The 12,575-nt window shown below is 43.4% G+C and overlaps 1 protein-coding gene across 1 annotated transcript; it reads right to left on the bottom strand.

Moving 5' to 3' along the window:
* Window positions 1-625: 625 nt before the first annotated feature.
* LOC123022836 (estradiol 17-beta-dehydrogenase 11-like) lies at window positions 626-12,425 on the bottom strand. Its single transcript, XM_044428918.1, has 7 exons — window positions 12,216-12,425; window positions 7,826-7,933; window positions 5,629-5,760; window positions 3,478-3,584; window positions 1,828-1,965; window positions 1,150-1,266; window positions 626-981 (listed from the first exon to the last, which is right to left on the bottom strand). Exons 1-7 carry the CDS (start codon window positions 12,423-12,425, stop codon window positions 891-893), a joined length of 903 nt encoding a protein of 300 aa, XP_044284853.1. The 3' UTR covers window positions 626-890.
* Window positions 12,426-12,575: the final 150 nt, after the last annotated feature.

The following is a 12,575-nucleotide window of genomic DNA, read 5'->3' as shown; positions in this document are numbered from 1 at the left end:
CTTGATATGAGTTTCTTGTAGCTAACATCTGTCTTTAATCTCTTTAGCGCTTGAGTGGGTCTCCTTTTTACTGGATTATTGAGTCCTCTAATATAAGCCACCTTGATGGTTTGCCACAAAAATTCTTCAGCAAAGCACCAACTGTACAGCAAATTTGGTGCAGGTAGTAGTCCGACCACCCTTGAGGCCAGGGGTTTTCAAGGCCCCCCGTGGTGCCCAACCCATTTGAAAGTATGAGAGGTAATACACCTTCCTCTCTGTCCCCTAACAGTACATGCAGAGTCATACAATCACATTCATGTTTAATTACTGGACTTTGTTGCATTATTAGCACTTTATTTAATGCTTCAGGGAGAAAGCTGTAGAATTCCTTTCTCAAAGGCATCTTGGTCATAAAAACACAAGAAGAGCCATGCTAGCCCAGCTTTCCGTGCACACAGTGGCAAATCAGCTGCAAGCAGCTGCAAGATCTCCTCCATCCCAAGCTCCTCAGTGACTGGTGTGTGCAGGCAGGCACCTCTGGTAAAGGAGGCAGCCCCTAGCCAGCAAGGCTTAGGAGCCACTGATGGCCTCCTCCCTCATGAATGTGTCCCCAGCCCACACACTGCCCCATGATTTTGCATTTTTCTTTAAAAGGATTTGCTTAGGGTTTCATTCACTTCAAAAAAGGAAAAGTTCATACTTTCTCTATTAGAGAGAGAGAAAACTACGTGTGGATTACACCTTCCCTAATCTATGAAACAGGGCATTGTTGGAGTTGTGGAAAATGTGCTGTCCATTCCATTAATGCATGAATAAGATGGTGTTCATAAGGGCTGTTTGAGGTTTTATTCAGGAAGAATACTTCAAAGGCTCAAGATCTAGAATCATAGGCAGGCCTAAATCTTCTTTTAATTTTCCTTGTCCTTATACCCAACAATATGATCAAATTTAAGTTCATTCAGTTTCATGAAAGCTGCAGCTCCACGAAATGGAAGAAGCCTAGGGAAAAGATAAAGAGACTGTTTTAGTGCAGCTTGTATTTCACCGTCTACCTGGAAACAACACCCTGAAAACAACAGTTAGCCCAGTAAATACAGGAATTTACTCCGCCTCAGTGATTTGTAGTAGATAACAGATAGATTTGTTCTCAGAGATCCCCAAACTTACTTATCTAGCATTACAGTGACTTTCAGAAATGGTGGAATGAAAATCATTCGCTTGTTGGTTAAGACACCCTTCATTACTTGCTTTGCAACTTCTTCTGGCTCCATAGTTGGCATTAATCTGCAGTTAAAGAAATTAATAGCATTTTCAGTTGCATAAGATGTACAGGACAAGGTGTAATGACCCTCTTCCGAAGATCAAAACCCGGAGGGCTGTATCCAAGGTTAACCTAGGTTGAATAGAACTGTTGAAATGAACAAGACTAACATCAGACACAAACCTTTAGCTATAACTCTGAGAAAGTTAGGGTTCAGATCAAGAAGTGTAGGCCTGGCTTAATCTGGAAGAACTGATTAGGCAAAGAAATACATTGTATTTAAGTTTTATCTTCTCTTACTTCAAATGATTGTTTTAAATGATTTAGGATTATCTTTGAGTGTTTCTTGTATGGCGCTCTGATGGCTATTAGATTATCAGCTGTCACACTGGAATCTGCCAATTAGGGTAGTGGCTTTGTGGGAAGCGTGTGTTTGAGAAAAAAATTGAGAACATTATCACAAAATTCAGAGCGGTACTAATCTGAAATGATAAGTAACACATGTCAGTTTCCATATAGGGTTGAAAGTGAGGATGTAAATTTGCATTAAAGGTACAAACTGAATGAATTTCTTCACCATCTACCTCGAAGATGTATTTTTGACAAAGTTGGTGTTTATAAACATGGGACAGATGCAAGATGTTTTGACACCATTCTTCTTCAGTGCAGACAGTTCTTCTGTCAGAGCTCTGTGAAACCCAACAGCAGCAAACTTGGATGAGCTAAGAAAATGTTCAGAAATGAATTAGTGTTTGTACAATAATTTTTCACAAATTATACCCAGCACATCTCTTGTATTATGTTACAAATATGTATAATACAACATACACCATATGTAAGTTGCAGTGATCAAGGGATACCAATAACAGAAGAGCATGACATACTACGAAGGTTCTTCAAAAAGTTCCTGCACTTTTAAAAACTCTGTTTATTAAGAATTTCAAAAACAAATCACTTTTCTCCATAGTCACCTTCCTTTGAGATGCATTTTTTCCCAGCATCGTACCAACTTTTTAATGCCATCAGCGGGAGATATATAAAATATATTTATAAAATATCAGAGCACGGAAACTTTTTGAAGACCCCTCGTAGAATCTGTAGGAGTGGACATGTTTACAAAATTTGACAGTTTCAAGTGCGATCTTATGCAAATTGAGATAGAAAAAAATTCTTTAGCTCCTAGCATTGTCCAACCAGTCAGGCCAGCTAGAGGATGCTAGGAGTTGTATGACATTGTTTGGTCTAAACGTGCACAGGATCACACCTTCCCGAATGTGGCATCAGAATCGCCATTCCATGTTGGGTGTCAGAGTAAGTGGCATGAAGCAGGAATTATGAGCCATGCAATGGCTTGCTCTTGCATAGCAGGTGACTTCATCAATCTCTCCTGCCTCGTCTGTTCAGCCTTCAGGGCCGTTAGGAGAGTGCGGCAGAGAGTGTTAATCTGTTTGATTAGTAAGTACATCCTTAGATGGATTTTATCTAACTTTGCATAAGCTGATGTGAGAGAAAGTGGGGGCAAACCTCTAGGTGTTTTCCAACCGCTGTTGCAGTAAACCTGATTCCCTAAACTAAGTAAGTTTTAGCTTAAAGAGGAATAGTCTTTAGCTTCTCTCTGTCAGAATACAACCAGTCTTAAGTCACCTTTTCCATTGACTCAGCCGCAATGTTTGCATGGATTCCGATACACGCGTCCTGTTCACTTCCACTTCACTTCTCTCACTGGCACGACCTGCTCAACCAACCAGAAATGGTCCATTTGCTGAGAGTTGGGGAAGATGGAACAGTCCAGATATTGATGGACCCCAGTCCCATCAGCCTGAGCCAGCCAAGCTATGGTTTGGTGGGGGATGAAGGGTGTTCAGCAACATTTTGTATCATGTGTACAATGTGTCATTTGAACCCAAGATCCTGATTTGAAGCTCTCTTTATAAGCCAGGATCATAAAGCAGTGTTTTTTATTGTTTTATAAATACTGGGATGTCTGGGAATGACGAGCCAGGATCCCAGTTTTACATGGGATGCTAAATAACCACTTCTGACTCATGGGGAGTCCAGAAGGAGCAAATAGGCTCTGTTGACAGCATGAAGCTCATTCATAGGAAGTCAGGATTGTCTGGAAGCTTTAGCCATTATCTAGGCCAAAGAAAAATAAATGTATAGAATCCCTAGAATCTCCTAGGACAGAATTGGACAGTCTTTCTACTGATGGGGAATGTCTTTATCATACTCACCAATAAGCCACAAGAAAAGGCGCCACTAAGTGGCCTCCAGCAGAAGCCACAGTGATAACATGACCATGGTTGTTATTCATCATTGCTGGCAGGAAGGCTTTTATGGTCTGAAAGGGAATGAACAGGAGGGGAGTTAACCTTCCATAGGAGTCAAATGTGTTAGACTGAAGTACCAATTATGAACTTATTGTGATTTAACAGTGGTACACAAATACTGTATTATTAAGACATAATCTAATCTAACCCAGGTCCCAACATTCTATTGCACAGTTTATAGAGTGATCAGAGAACCAGGGATTAAGATGAAAAGGTGGAGCTATGGAGCTAAGGCCTGGTTTGATCCTAAACTAGTACTAGACTCACTAAGAAGAATGGAAAGGAAGGTTTAGCTCTCATTCACCTGGCTGTATCCAAGTGTTCCTCTTTACTTTCTTCCACTGTCATTGACACATGTATTTAGAGTGCAATCCCATTCATGTTTAAGCAGAAAAAAGGCTCACAACTTCCAACATGCTAGCAGGAAGCCTTTTCTGTCGCACGCGTGTGTTCTCAATTAGAGGTACAATTCTATGCATGTCCCAATAGATAAAAGGCGTAGAAGGCTGGGAAATGCTGGGAATTGTAGGACTTTTTTTTAAGTCTAAGCATGCTTCAGATTGCCTGCTTATTTAGTTAAAACAACAACACACGTGGCATCAAGCAGTCCTCTTCAAGCAAGAGAATTCCAGTGTCACCACCAAAAAGGCCCTGCTTCTGGTCACCAGCCAGTATGCCTCTGATGGCAGTGGGACTCAGGCTGGATCAAGAAGATCATAAACAAAAGGAGGCTTATGTGAGAGAAGGCAGAGCTTCAGATATGCAAGTCAAGCCATTTCAGGCTTTCGAGATCCAAGCTGGCAATTCAAATTGTGCCTAGGAAAAGAAGGACTGATTAATGGAGATATGAAGAAGTTGCACTTGACGAGACTTTCTGTGGTGATGCTCTGCTCCTCACACTGGATGGCCTTTCTCCCACTGAAAAGCATCTTCTGCTTGCAGTGGGGAGAAACAGCTCCCCACCTTGTGCACTGACACAGCAGCCTTGTTAGTTTAAACCAGCACTCCAAAAGGGGGTGCCATCCAGACCCTTCTGACGTGCTGGGCTTGGGGAGGGCTGAACTATGCCATTGTCAGTTGTTAGTTGTAAAGAAAGAAACAATAAAACTGAATCAAAGCGTTGGCATCGTGGATAAGCCAACACAATGCATTCTGAAGCTAAATAAATCTTGATTGCCTAGCAAGGAGCTCTTTTACTTAGATAAGGAGCAGTTGTTATCTTTCATTATTTTCTTTCAACAGAAAGACTGATGAAACCTTTTGTACTAAAAGCACTGCATCAGAATAGGAGTTCATACTCTCTAAGTGCGGGTTGAAACTAACAAGCACAATTCCTGAGGGGGATGGTGAGCAGACAGTGCGTGTCCAAGGAAGGCTTAATTCCACGAAAGGCATTTTCCTCCCAAACTTCCAAATGCCTAATGGAAAATAAAGGCTTTCCCATCAGTGCATTGTGCCAGGTTAAAAGCTGTTTTCCCGGTCTTATCCATGGCCTAGGGGAGGCTGGTGCCTCCTGTATCATTGCAGCTCCTCATCCATTATGGAACTATCCATGGTCATGGAGGACCCCCAAAATAGGTTAGCCACCAAGGAGAACCATGGATAGCTCTTATAAAGAAAAGCTGCATTGGGCATCAATTCGCATCACATTTGCCTGTGCAATTATAAATGCACATGCAACTGTAAATTTACATGGTATCTCCCCACAACTGAGAACACAGAACCTTCGGTTGCTTGCTTAGCTTGCTGACCAGCAGCCCAATATTGGTGGGAAATGTCAAGTCCCTGGCTCTGCCTTTTTGTGGTTCTTTGACTCTACACCAAATGGGAACAGGACAACCCATCAAACAGAGGACACTTTCAAAGAGACTCTCCTCTGCTAGCTTTCCAAAACAGAGGACTGTCCTCTGTAAAGTAGGACTCCTGGCCACTCCGTGTGCAGTACAATAGATTTAGATCGTATATCTGCAGTGATTGTGAGTACATAAAACTATATGCTTAAATGCATGTCCTGCAGTAGACCTCTGCTAAGACTGCCATATTAATGTATATTACCCAGTAGTGAGCCAGAATGTTGACGTCAAACATTTTTTGAATCTCATGGTCCTGAGTCGACAGCACGTCTGTCGGAGCCACCACCCCAGCGTTATTCATCAAGATGGCCACATCGCCGATCTCTGCTTTCACCTTTAAAAAGTGAAATAAAAAATATAGATGACAGAAGGTTTGGTTAAGACCTTGAAATTACTCAAGCTCAGTAAATATTTGACTGTAACGTTCAAAGAAGCAGTGCTGCCAATGAGGGCAGAAGGAAAGAATGTGTTGTGCAAAGGCCAGGGAGAAGGCAGAAAGCCAGTGCCCCAGCTTCAAATAAATGCGCCCAAGCAGGTTCGCCTGGCATTGACACTTCCTCCCTTTTTATTCTCCCAATATTTTCATTGTTAAATTGTTCTAATTTGTGGTTTTACACCAAATACTGGATGCTGTGATATTTCTTACTCTTATTTTTATTCTATTTTATCAATGTTTTTGTAAACCGGCCCAAGACATTCGTGATGGGATGGCATAGAAGAGTTTTAATAAATAAATTAATAAATAAATAAATAAGCAAGCACTGCAGCTCTGTGCTTTGAGGGGCCTTTGGACAAGCCAGCCTCAGTGGGCTCCCCCCTCAGTTCTTCTCCCCACCATTGTCATAAGAACATACAAAGAGCTCAGCCAGATCAGGCCCAGTTCCATCTAGTCCAGCATTCTATGCACCCAGTGGCCAACCAGCTACCACAGGAAACCCAGGGGCAGGACAGGTGTGCAGAAACACCCTCCCACCAGCAGCTGGTGCACACAAACATGCTACCTCTGATACTGGAGTTAGCATCTAACCAGCAGGCCTAGTTGCCTTATCCTGCATGAATTGTCCGATCCCCTTTAAAAACCATCAAACTGATGCTCCTTCACTGTATCTTAGGGAGGTGAATTCCAGAGGTTAACTATGTGCTACTATGTGACAACAGGGGCTGTTGCTTGTCTCCTTTCTCATCGTGGTTACCATCATCACTATACCCTTTGCTTGATGGACAAAGAGCCAATGACCACTTAGGTAGGGACATCTACTGGTCCACTATCTTACCACCACTGTTGTATGGACCAGGGAGAGAGGGAGGTGAACAAGCAGGCTATATTGGTGGACCAAGTCCACAGGGCTCTAGTCAGTGGGCCCTGGGGGGATAAAATCTCTCTGCAAGTGTCCAGCCGTGCCTACCCTTTATGTTGACCATGCTCACATGCAACATGGAAAGCTGGAAATAGTCCTTGAGGTTTACTGTGCTGGTGGCATCATTGCGACAGTGGGATGCCATGATGCAGAGTTGTAGTTCTGGTATATCTTGCATTGGTGATTCTCAACTTTGAAGACAACACCCCACAAGCAATTGCAACATTCTGCAATAGTCCGGTGAGTTTTGAGCGAGGGGAGAGCGTGTGTGCATGTGTCTGATTTGTTGATTAAATCTGCTGAAAGGCTGATTAGATTTGTAAAGTTAATGTTTTCAGTTTTGTTGACTTAAATGGAGCAGGCAAAAAGTTAATGGTTCAACAGTGGCACACACTGAAGAAAGCAATAGGACCAAAAAGGGCTTAACATGGGACTGTGATTTAGATGCTGGACTAAAACTAAACTCGTACAAAGCCATGTTAGTTCATTGGAAAAAGATGGAATCCACAGCTGGCCAATTCTCTTAATAGGATTAGGATTAGGGTTAGGGTTGTCCCTTATTAAGACAACCTGTCACAAAAATGGTGAACAAGCTTTTGGAACTGTTGTGCAGCTAGGTAATTTTGGGCTGTGATATAAAGGAGTGAGAGCCTTTTCGATGGCCCTGCATGTTTCTTCTGCACCCTTCTCAGGAGAAAAGAAACGAGGAGTGGACTAACCACCAATCCATGCATCACAATTCCTTCTACTTTCCTGATGTTTTACAGCAACAAAACTATTTACAAACCCTAACAGTAGAGCAAAACAAAATCCCTCCCTCCAAATCCAAAATTCCTCCCTCCTGCACAAAATCCCAGTTGTGCATTTTAAGCTCACTGCAATCTTAACACCATCATGACTAGGATAAAGGAATAAAACAGCGTTTGCTTCAGCTGGCCCGGCGCTCCCATCACCTGACTCTTTCCAGATGGCCATTTCCGTTGCCTATGTCGTAGGAACCAAGGACCAGCACTAGCTGCCCCCCTAGATCTGCAACCTCACCTTCTTGGCAGCACAATAGATGTCTTCTCTCTTGCTACAGTCCACCACAAATGCATGTGCTACAGCTCCCAGTTTCCTGCATTCTTCAGCCGTTTCTTCAACACCATCCTGCAGATGGAACACAATTTAAAAGAAAGGTTCACCTCTGCACCCATAACAGGGTGCATTAAACGATCCCAATATTTCTTCGAATGCTTTATAAGCCCAACCACAGAGCTCTGGAAAAACTGTAGGTCATGCTTGAAGACATTTAGGGAAGCATCTGCCCCATACCTACATGCCAATGGTGCAGATCCTGGGAGATTCACTGTAGGTCCTTCAGAAGCAATGTTAGAAGGACTTCCGGGGGAATGGCGAGTTGATGAAGCAGCAGCGGATGTTGCTGCTTTGTGTCTTATCATATCTGGATGATTACCTGAGGGGTGTTTGCCTCTCTAAATTACAGGTGAGCATCAAAACTAGGTTTGCAGCACTGATTTCATTGAAATGGCCTAATAAGGTGTTTCTGTTCTAAACTATTCATGATTTGCTCTATGGAACAATTTAATCTCCCTAATGGGATATGGAGGTTTTTTGCTGGTCCTGTCCCCTCTTAAGAATAAAAAATTAATAATCCTAAAGAACAAACATGATGAAGACCATTAGCTCCACCAACTGGACCTGGAGAAGATTGGAAGTCAAGGCCCCTTGCTATGTAAGTTGGAACAATATCTCTTAACAAACTAATTCAAACTAATAATTTAATAAAGATAGAACGGGACTAATAATTCTAATATTGCTAGAAGGCTGACTAACTAGCATTGCCCACTTTCGTCTTTTTCCCTTTCTCTCTTTTTTCTCTCTTATCTCTTCCTTGTTTTTCTTTCTTTCTTTCCTCTTTCTTGACTCTCCTCCCCTCACTCTTCTGCTTTACGCTGTACTGTCAGGTGCTTCTAGGTATGAAGAAATGTGAGAGGTGGAAGTGTGGAGGAGCAGAGAGGATGAGATGAGACAAGACAAATTAATGCGAGGAGGAAAGCTGAATCTGATGCTTTTTGAGTATGTCTATGCCCAATCCCATCAAGATAGGCCCTTTGGAAGCAAGCATGCCTTTCTCTCTATGCTGACCTTCTAGCTGGCTGGCTGTTCTCCTGACATCATCTCATAGGGTTAAGCACCGATCCAACTTCGTATGTCTCTGAGAGCTCCTCTCCCATGCCTCCACCCAGCGGCTCCACATTTTGGTTATTCGCAGAACCTGCTGCGCTCTCGGGAAGAGTGGCTTCGAGATAAGCGCCTTCACCTCTTTCTCTCACATCTTGCTTGCTTCATTCTCAGACTAAGAATCCAGATTGGCATGACTCAGAAGTGAGCACCAAGAACAACTGCCACCCTCTTTCCCAACAAGTTCTAGGGTTTCTTGGCCATAGGCAGGAGAAGGACAAAGCACCACAAGAACCAGGGATGGTTAGTTGTAGCTGAAGTTCTTGGTAGAATCCACAGGTACAAAATCCCTGTGAGCCAATGCTTAGTTCATAGTCAGGTTCGATCTTGCCATTTCTGGCTAAACATGTAGCTCCTGCAGCCAGAAATGTACAGAGGTTAAATAAAAGAAGCTAAATGACACCCATCTAATCTCTGCTTTCTTTTTTTCCTGATTTGGGCAAGGTTTTTCTGCAGTTGACTGCAGGTACTACTAGAGAGGGACTGCAGGTGGCGCAGTGGTTTAAACCGCTGTGCTGCTGGGCTGGTAGATCGAAAGGTCGCCGGTTCGAATCTGCACAACGGGGTGAGTTCCCGTTGCTCTGTCCCAGCTCCTGCCAACCTTGCAGTTCGAAAGCATGCAAATGCAAGTAGATGAAAAGGTACCACTTTGGTGGGCAGGTAACAGCGTTCCGTGCACTTCGGTGTTTAGTCATGCCGGCCACATGACCACGGAGACCGTCTGCAGACAAACGCTGGCTCCCTCGGCTAGGAAACGGAGATGAGCACCACCCCCTAGAGTCAGGCATGACTGGACGTAACGTCAAGGGGAAACCTTTACCTTTACTACTAGAGAAGTAAATGAACAAAAACAAGATGAAAATTATTTCAGTCGAGATACTGCCCATGGTCATCGATGGTGAAGAAAAGCTGCCACTCCAGCTTAATTCTTCCAAAAGATAATTGTGTGATTTCACCATTAGTACCATCGTATCAGGGCAGGGGAGGGCTGCACTATCCGATTCAGCTTTTCTCAAAGATTCAGGCTTGTGGTATAAAAACATAACAGATCTGACTGGTGTCCTGATTTGTGAAGAATTGTGAAGACTAGCAAAGTCAATTCCAAAAGATGTTAGCAAGCATAATTTTCACACGTTTCTTCTTTTTCTTCCAACAAGAGAGAAACAAGAGAGAAACATTTCTTCCAACAAGAGAGAAACCACCTGGAGACTGACTTGTTTAGAACACACCTCCACTATTTTGTCTCTCAGTGTCAACTTGCAAATGAAGTTGACTTCGACTGGGTGAGCTGTGCTTCTTCCCGTGAAAGCCAGCGTGGCGCAGTGGTGTTAGATCCAGGTTCTGTTCCCCGCTGGGCCATGAAGCTTCCTGGGAGGCTTTGGTCCAATCAGGGACGGCCACCCACCCTACCCTACCTCACAGGATTGCTGTAAGGATAAATGGAGAAGAGGGGGTGAGTGATATAAATCACCCTGGGTTTCTTAAATGAAAAAGGTGTGATACAAATATAATAAATAAATAAGGCAAATAAAATAAAGCCCTGAGGTGCAGAGGTCCATTTATAAAACTTTGTAGCTGTGTTGGTCCATTAGAATGATAATGAGGCTGATTTTTTAAAAAAATCAAGAGGTTGTTACTTTTATAACAGGGATCAGAAAATTGCAGTGCTCCCAAATGTTATTAGAATGCAGTTCCCACCTGCAGATATTAGAAATTTGTAGTTAACCTCTCTTGGCAAAGTCCAAATAAAACATTTTATTAAAATATGTTTTTCTGTGTCCCTTTATTGCAAAATCAGGCAGCAGCACCCTCACACCTCCCCACTAGAAGGGACTGGAACTTTTTGCCTAGTTCCACAAGCCTGGGAATGTAGATAGCCCTGGAGGCTTCAGAATTCCATCCATTCGCCTGCAGAGTTAGTCATACAGCCTGAGGCTACAAGTTACATTGCATCAATAGGTGAGAACACTTAATCTATTCAGGAATACTCCCCCCACCTCCCCACCTCCATATCACAGACTATTTGCCCATGGGCCACTCAATCACCCTACATTGCTCTTAGCATTTTGTAACATCCTTTCTGATGTCCATCTGGTATTGTTCTGCTTAAATTTGTATTGTTCTCTGTAAATGTACGCATTCATCCCTCATCGTTGCCCCAAACTCCGTACATCATCCACAACCTATAAAACATTCTGTATATGCTCAGAGAGCTTGTTGTTGGTTCAGTACACGGGTTGCCCTGCAGCACGGTTGCTTTTTCTCTGTCAGAGAGGGGTTCCCGGGGTGTCCTGCCAATCAGTGGCTAAAACTGAGAGTAGAATCTTCTGCATGAACCCAAACGTACATTCTCCTGGTTCTACAATTCCAAGATTTCCTGACACTCCCCAAATAATGCTGCAATTCTGCACCTTTGTTTTGGACACAGTGGCTAAGAACATTCAGAGCAAGCAAACAAGAAATAATGCATCATGAGCAACTTGAGCCACCACCGTTCGTCACATCCCACCCCAAAAACAAATCTTATGGTGCCAGGCTAGGTACGTCCACTGAGAAATGAACCCCACTGAGCTGCGTGGGATTAACTTCGGGAAAGCATGCGCAGGGTTGTACTCCTAGTCATCATTCTCATTTGTGCATTATAATTCTTTTATTCTGTTCCCAAAGGGATACTATAACCACTCAGTCATGTCTGCAGGGTCCTAGAATGTTTCAGTGTCCTAGCTCCAACATCAGAAAACAGTATGGTCATTGTAGCTGGGACTCTGCAAATGCAACCTTGGAGAAGGGGTCAGTGGGCTTCCCAGGGTTCAGGGAGGGAAGGTAGCTATGCCTTTTTTGACAATGCCTTCGCTGCCTTCCCTCCCAGTCGAAAGTGCCTCCATGGACTCAGCTGTCTAAATGCTTTCTAGGGCGGGAGGAGTGCAGAGATGACTTTCTCCTCCACCCATGCTCTGCATAGGATGCCTATAATTCTCTGGCCATGGAGGAATATAAGACAGCACCCGCCCTTAATTTAAGAAATACATACACTACCTTTCAGGCAAAGCCCTCCCATGAGGGCTTGGAATCATATTAAAGCAGTGCAAACCACATTTAAGAATACATAGAGAGTCAGCTAAAAATGGCCCTGTCCGTTTAAACTAACCAAACTGCAATCCTACAAAGAGCGCATTCCTCTTCTTACCTTATTGATATCCCATAGAACTAAGGTGCACCGCTGCTTCGCAAATTCATAAGCAGTGGCTCTCCCAAGTCCGTGGGCAGATCCAGTGATGAGGGCAATTTCTCCACTGATAGACTTTTTCTTTGCTGGGAAAAAAAGCTTGAGAAATGCCTCTAAGTACGAGTAGAGGACTATAAGGAAAACCAACGGGATCTCAAGCAGCAGATGCATTCTCCCTGGTAGTGTTTCTGCACTGTCTGCAACTCGTCTTCAGCTGTTTATATAATGTTATTCATTTATCAGAGGTCAAAGCAGAGGGCAGGGACAGGCGGAAGGTAGACTGGGCTTTACCAGAGGCTCTCCCAGTAGACTGTGGTGTCC

The sequence above is a fragment of the Varanus komodoensis genome, unplaced genomic scaffold (genome assembly GCF_004798865.1).
Source record: "Varanus komodoensis strain SLA01 unplaced genomic scaffold, ASM479886v1 scaffold2, whole genome shotgun sequence".
NCBI classification, from domain to species: domain Eukaryota; kingdom Metazoa; phylum Chordata; class Lepidosauria; order Squamata; family Varanidae; genus Varanus; species Varanus komodoensis.
Note: the sequence above shows the minus strand (reverse complement) of the source record. Positions and strands in the feature narration are given on the sequence as shown.

Coding starts and splice junctions, on each gene's coding strand:
- LOC123022836 (XM_044428918.1), bottom strand. CDS start 12,425: ATGCATCTGCTGCTTGAGATCCCGTTGGTTTTCCTTATAGTCCTCTAC. Junction 1,966..3,477: donor CCTTTTCTTGTGGCTTATTG/GTGAGTATGATA, acceptor ACATTTTCTTAG/CTCATCCAAGTTTGCTGCTG. Junction 1,267..1,827: donor GTCAAAAATACATCTTCGAG/GTAGATGGTGAA, acceptor CTTTAACTGCAG/ATTAATGCCAACTATGGAGC.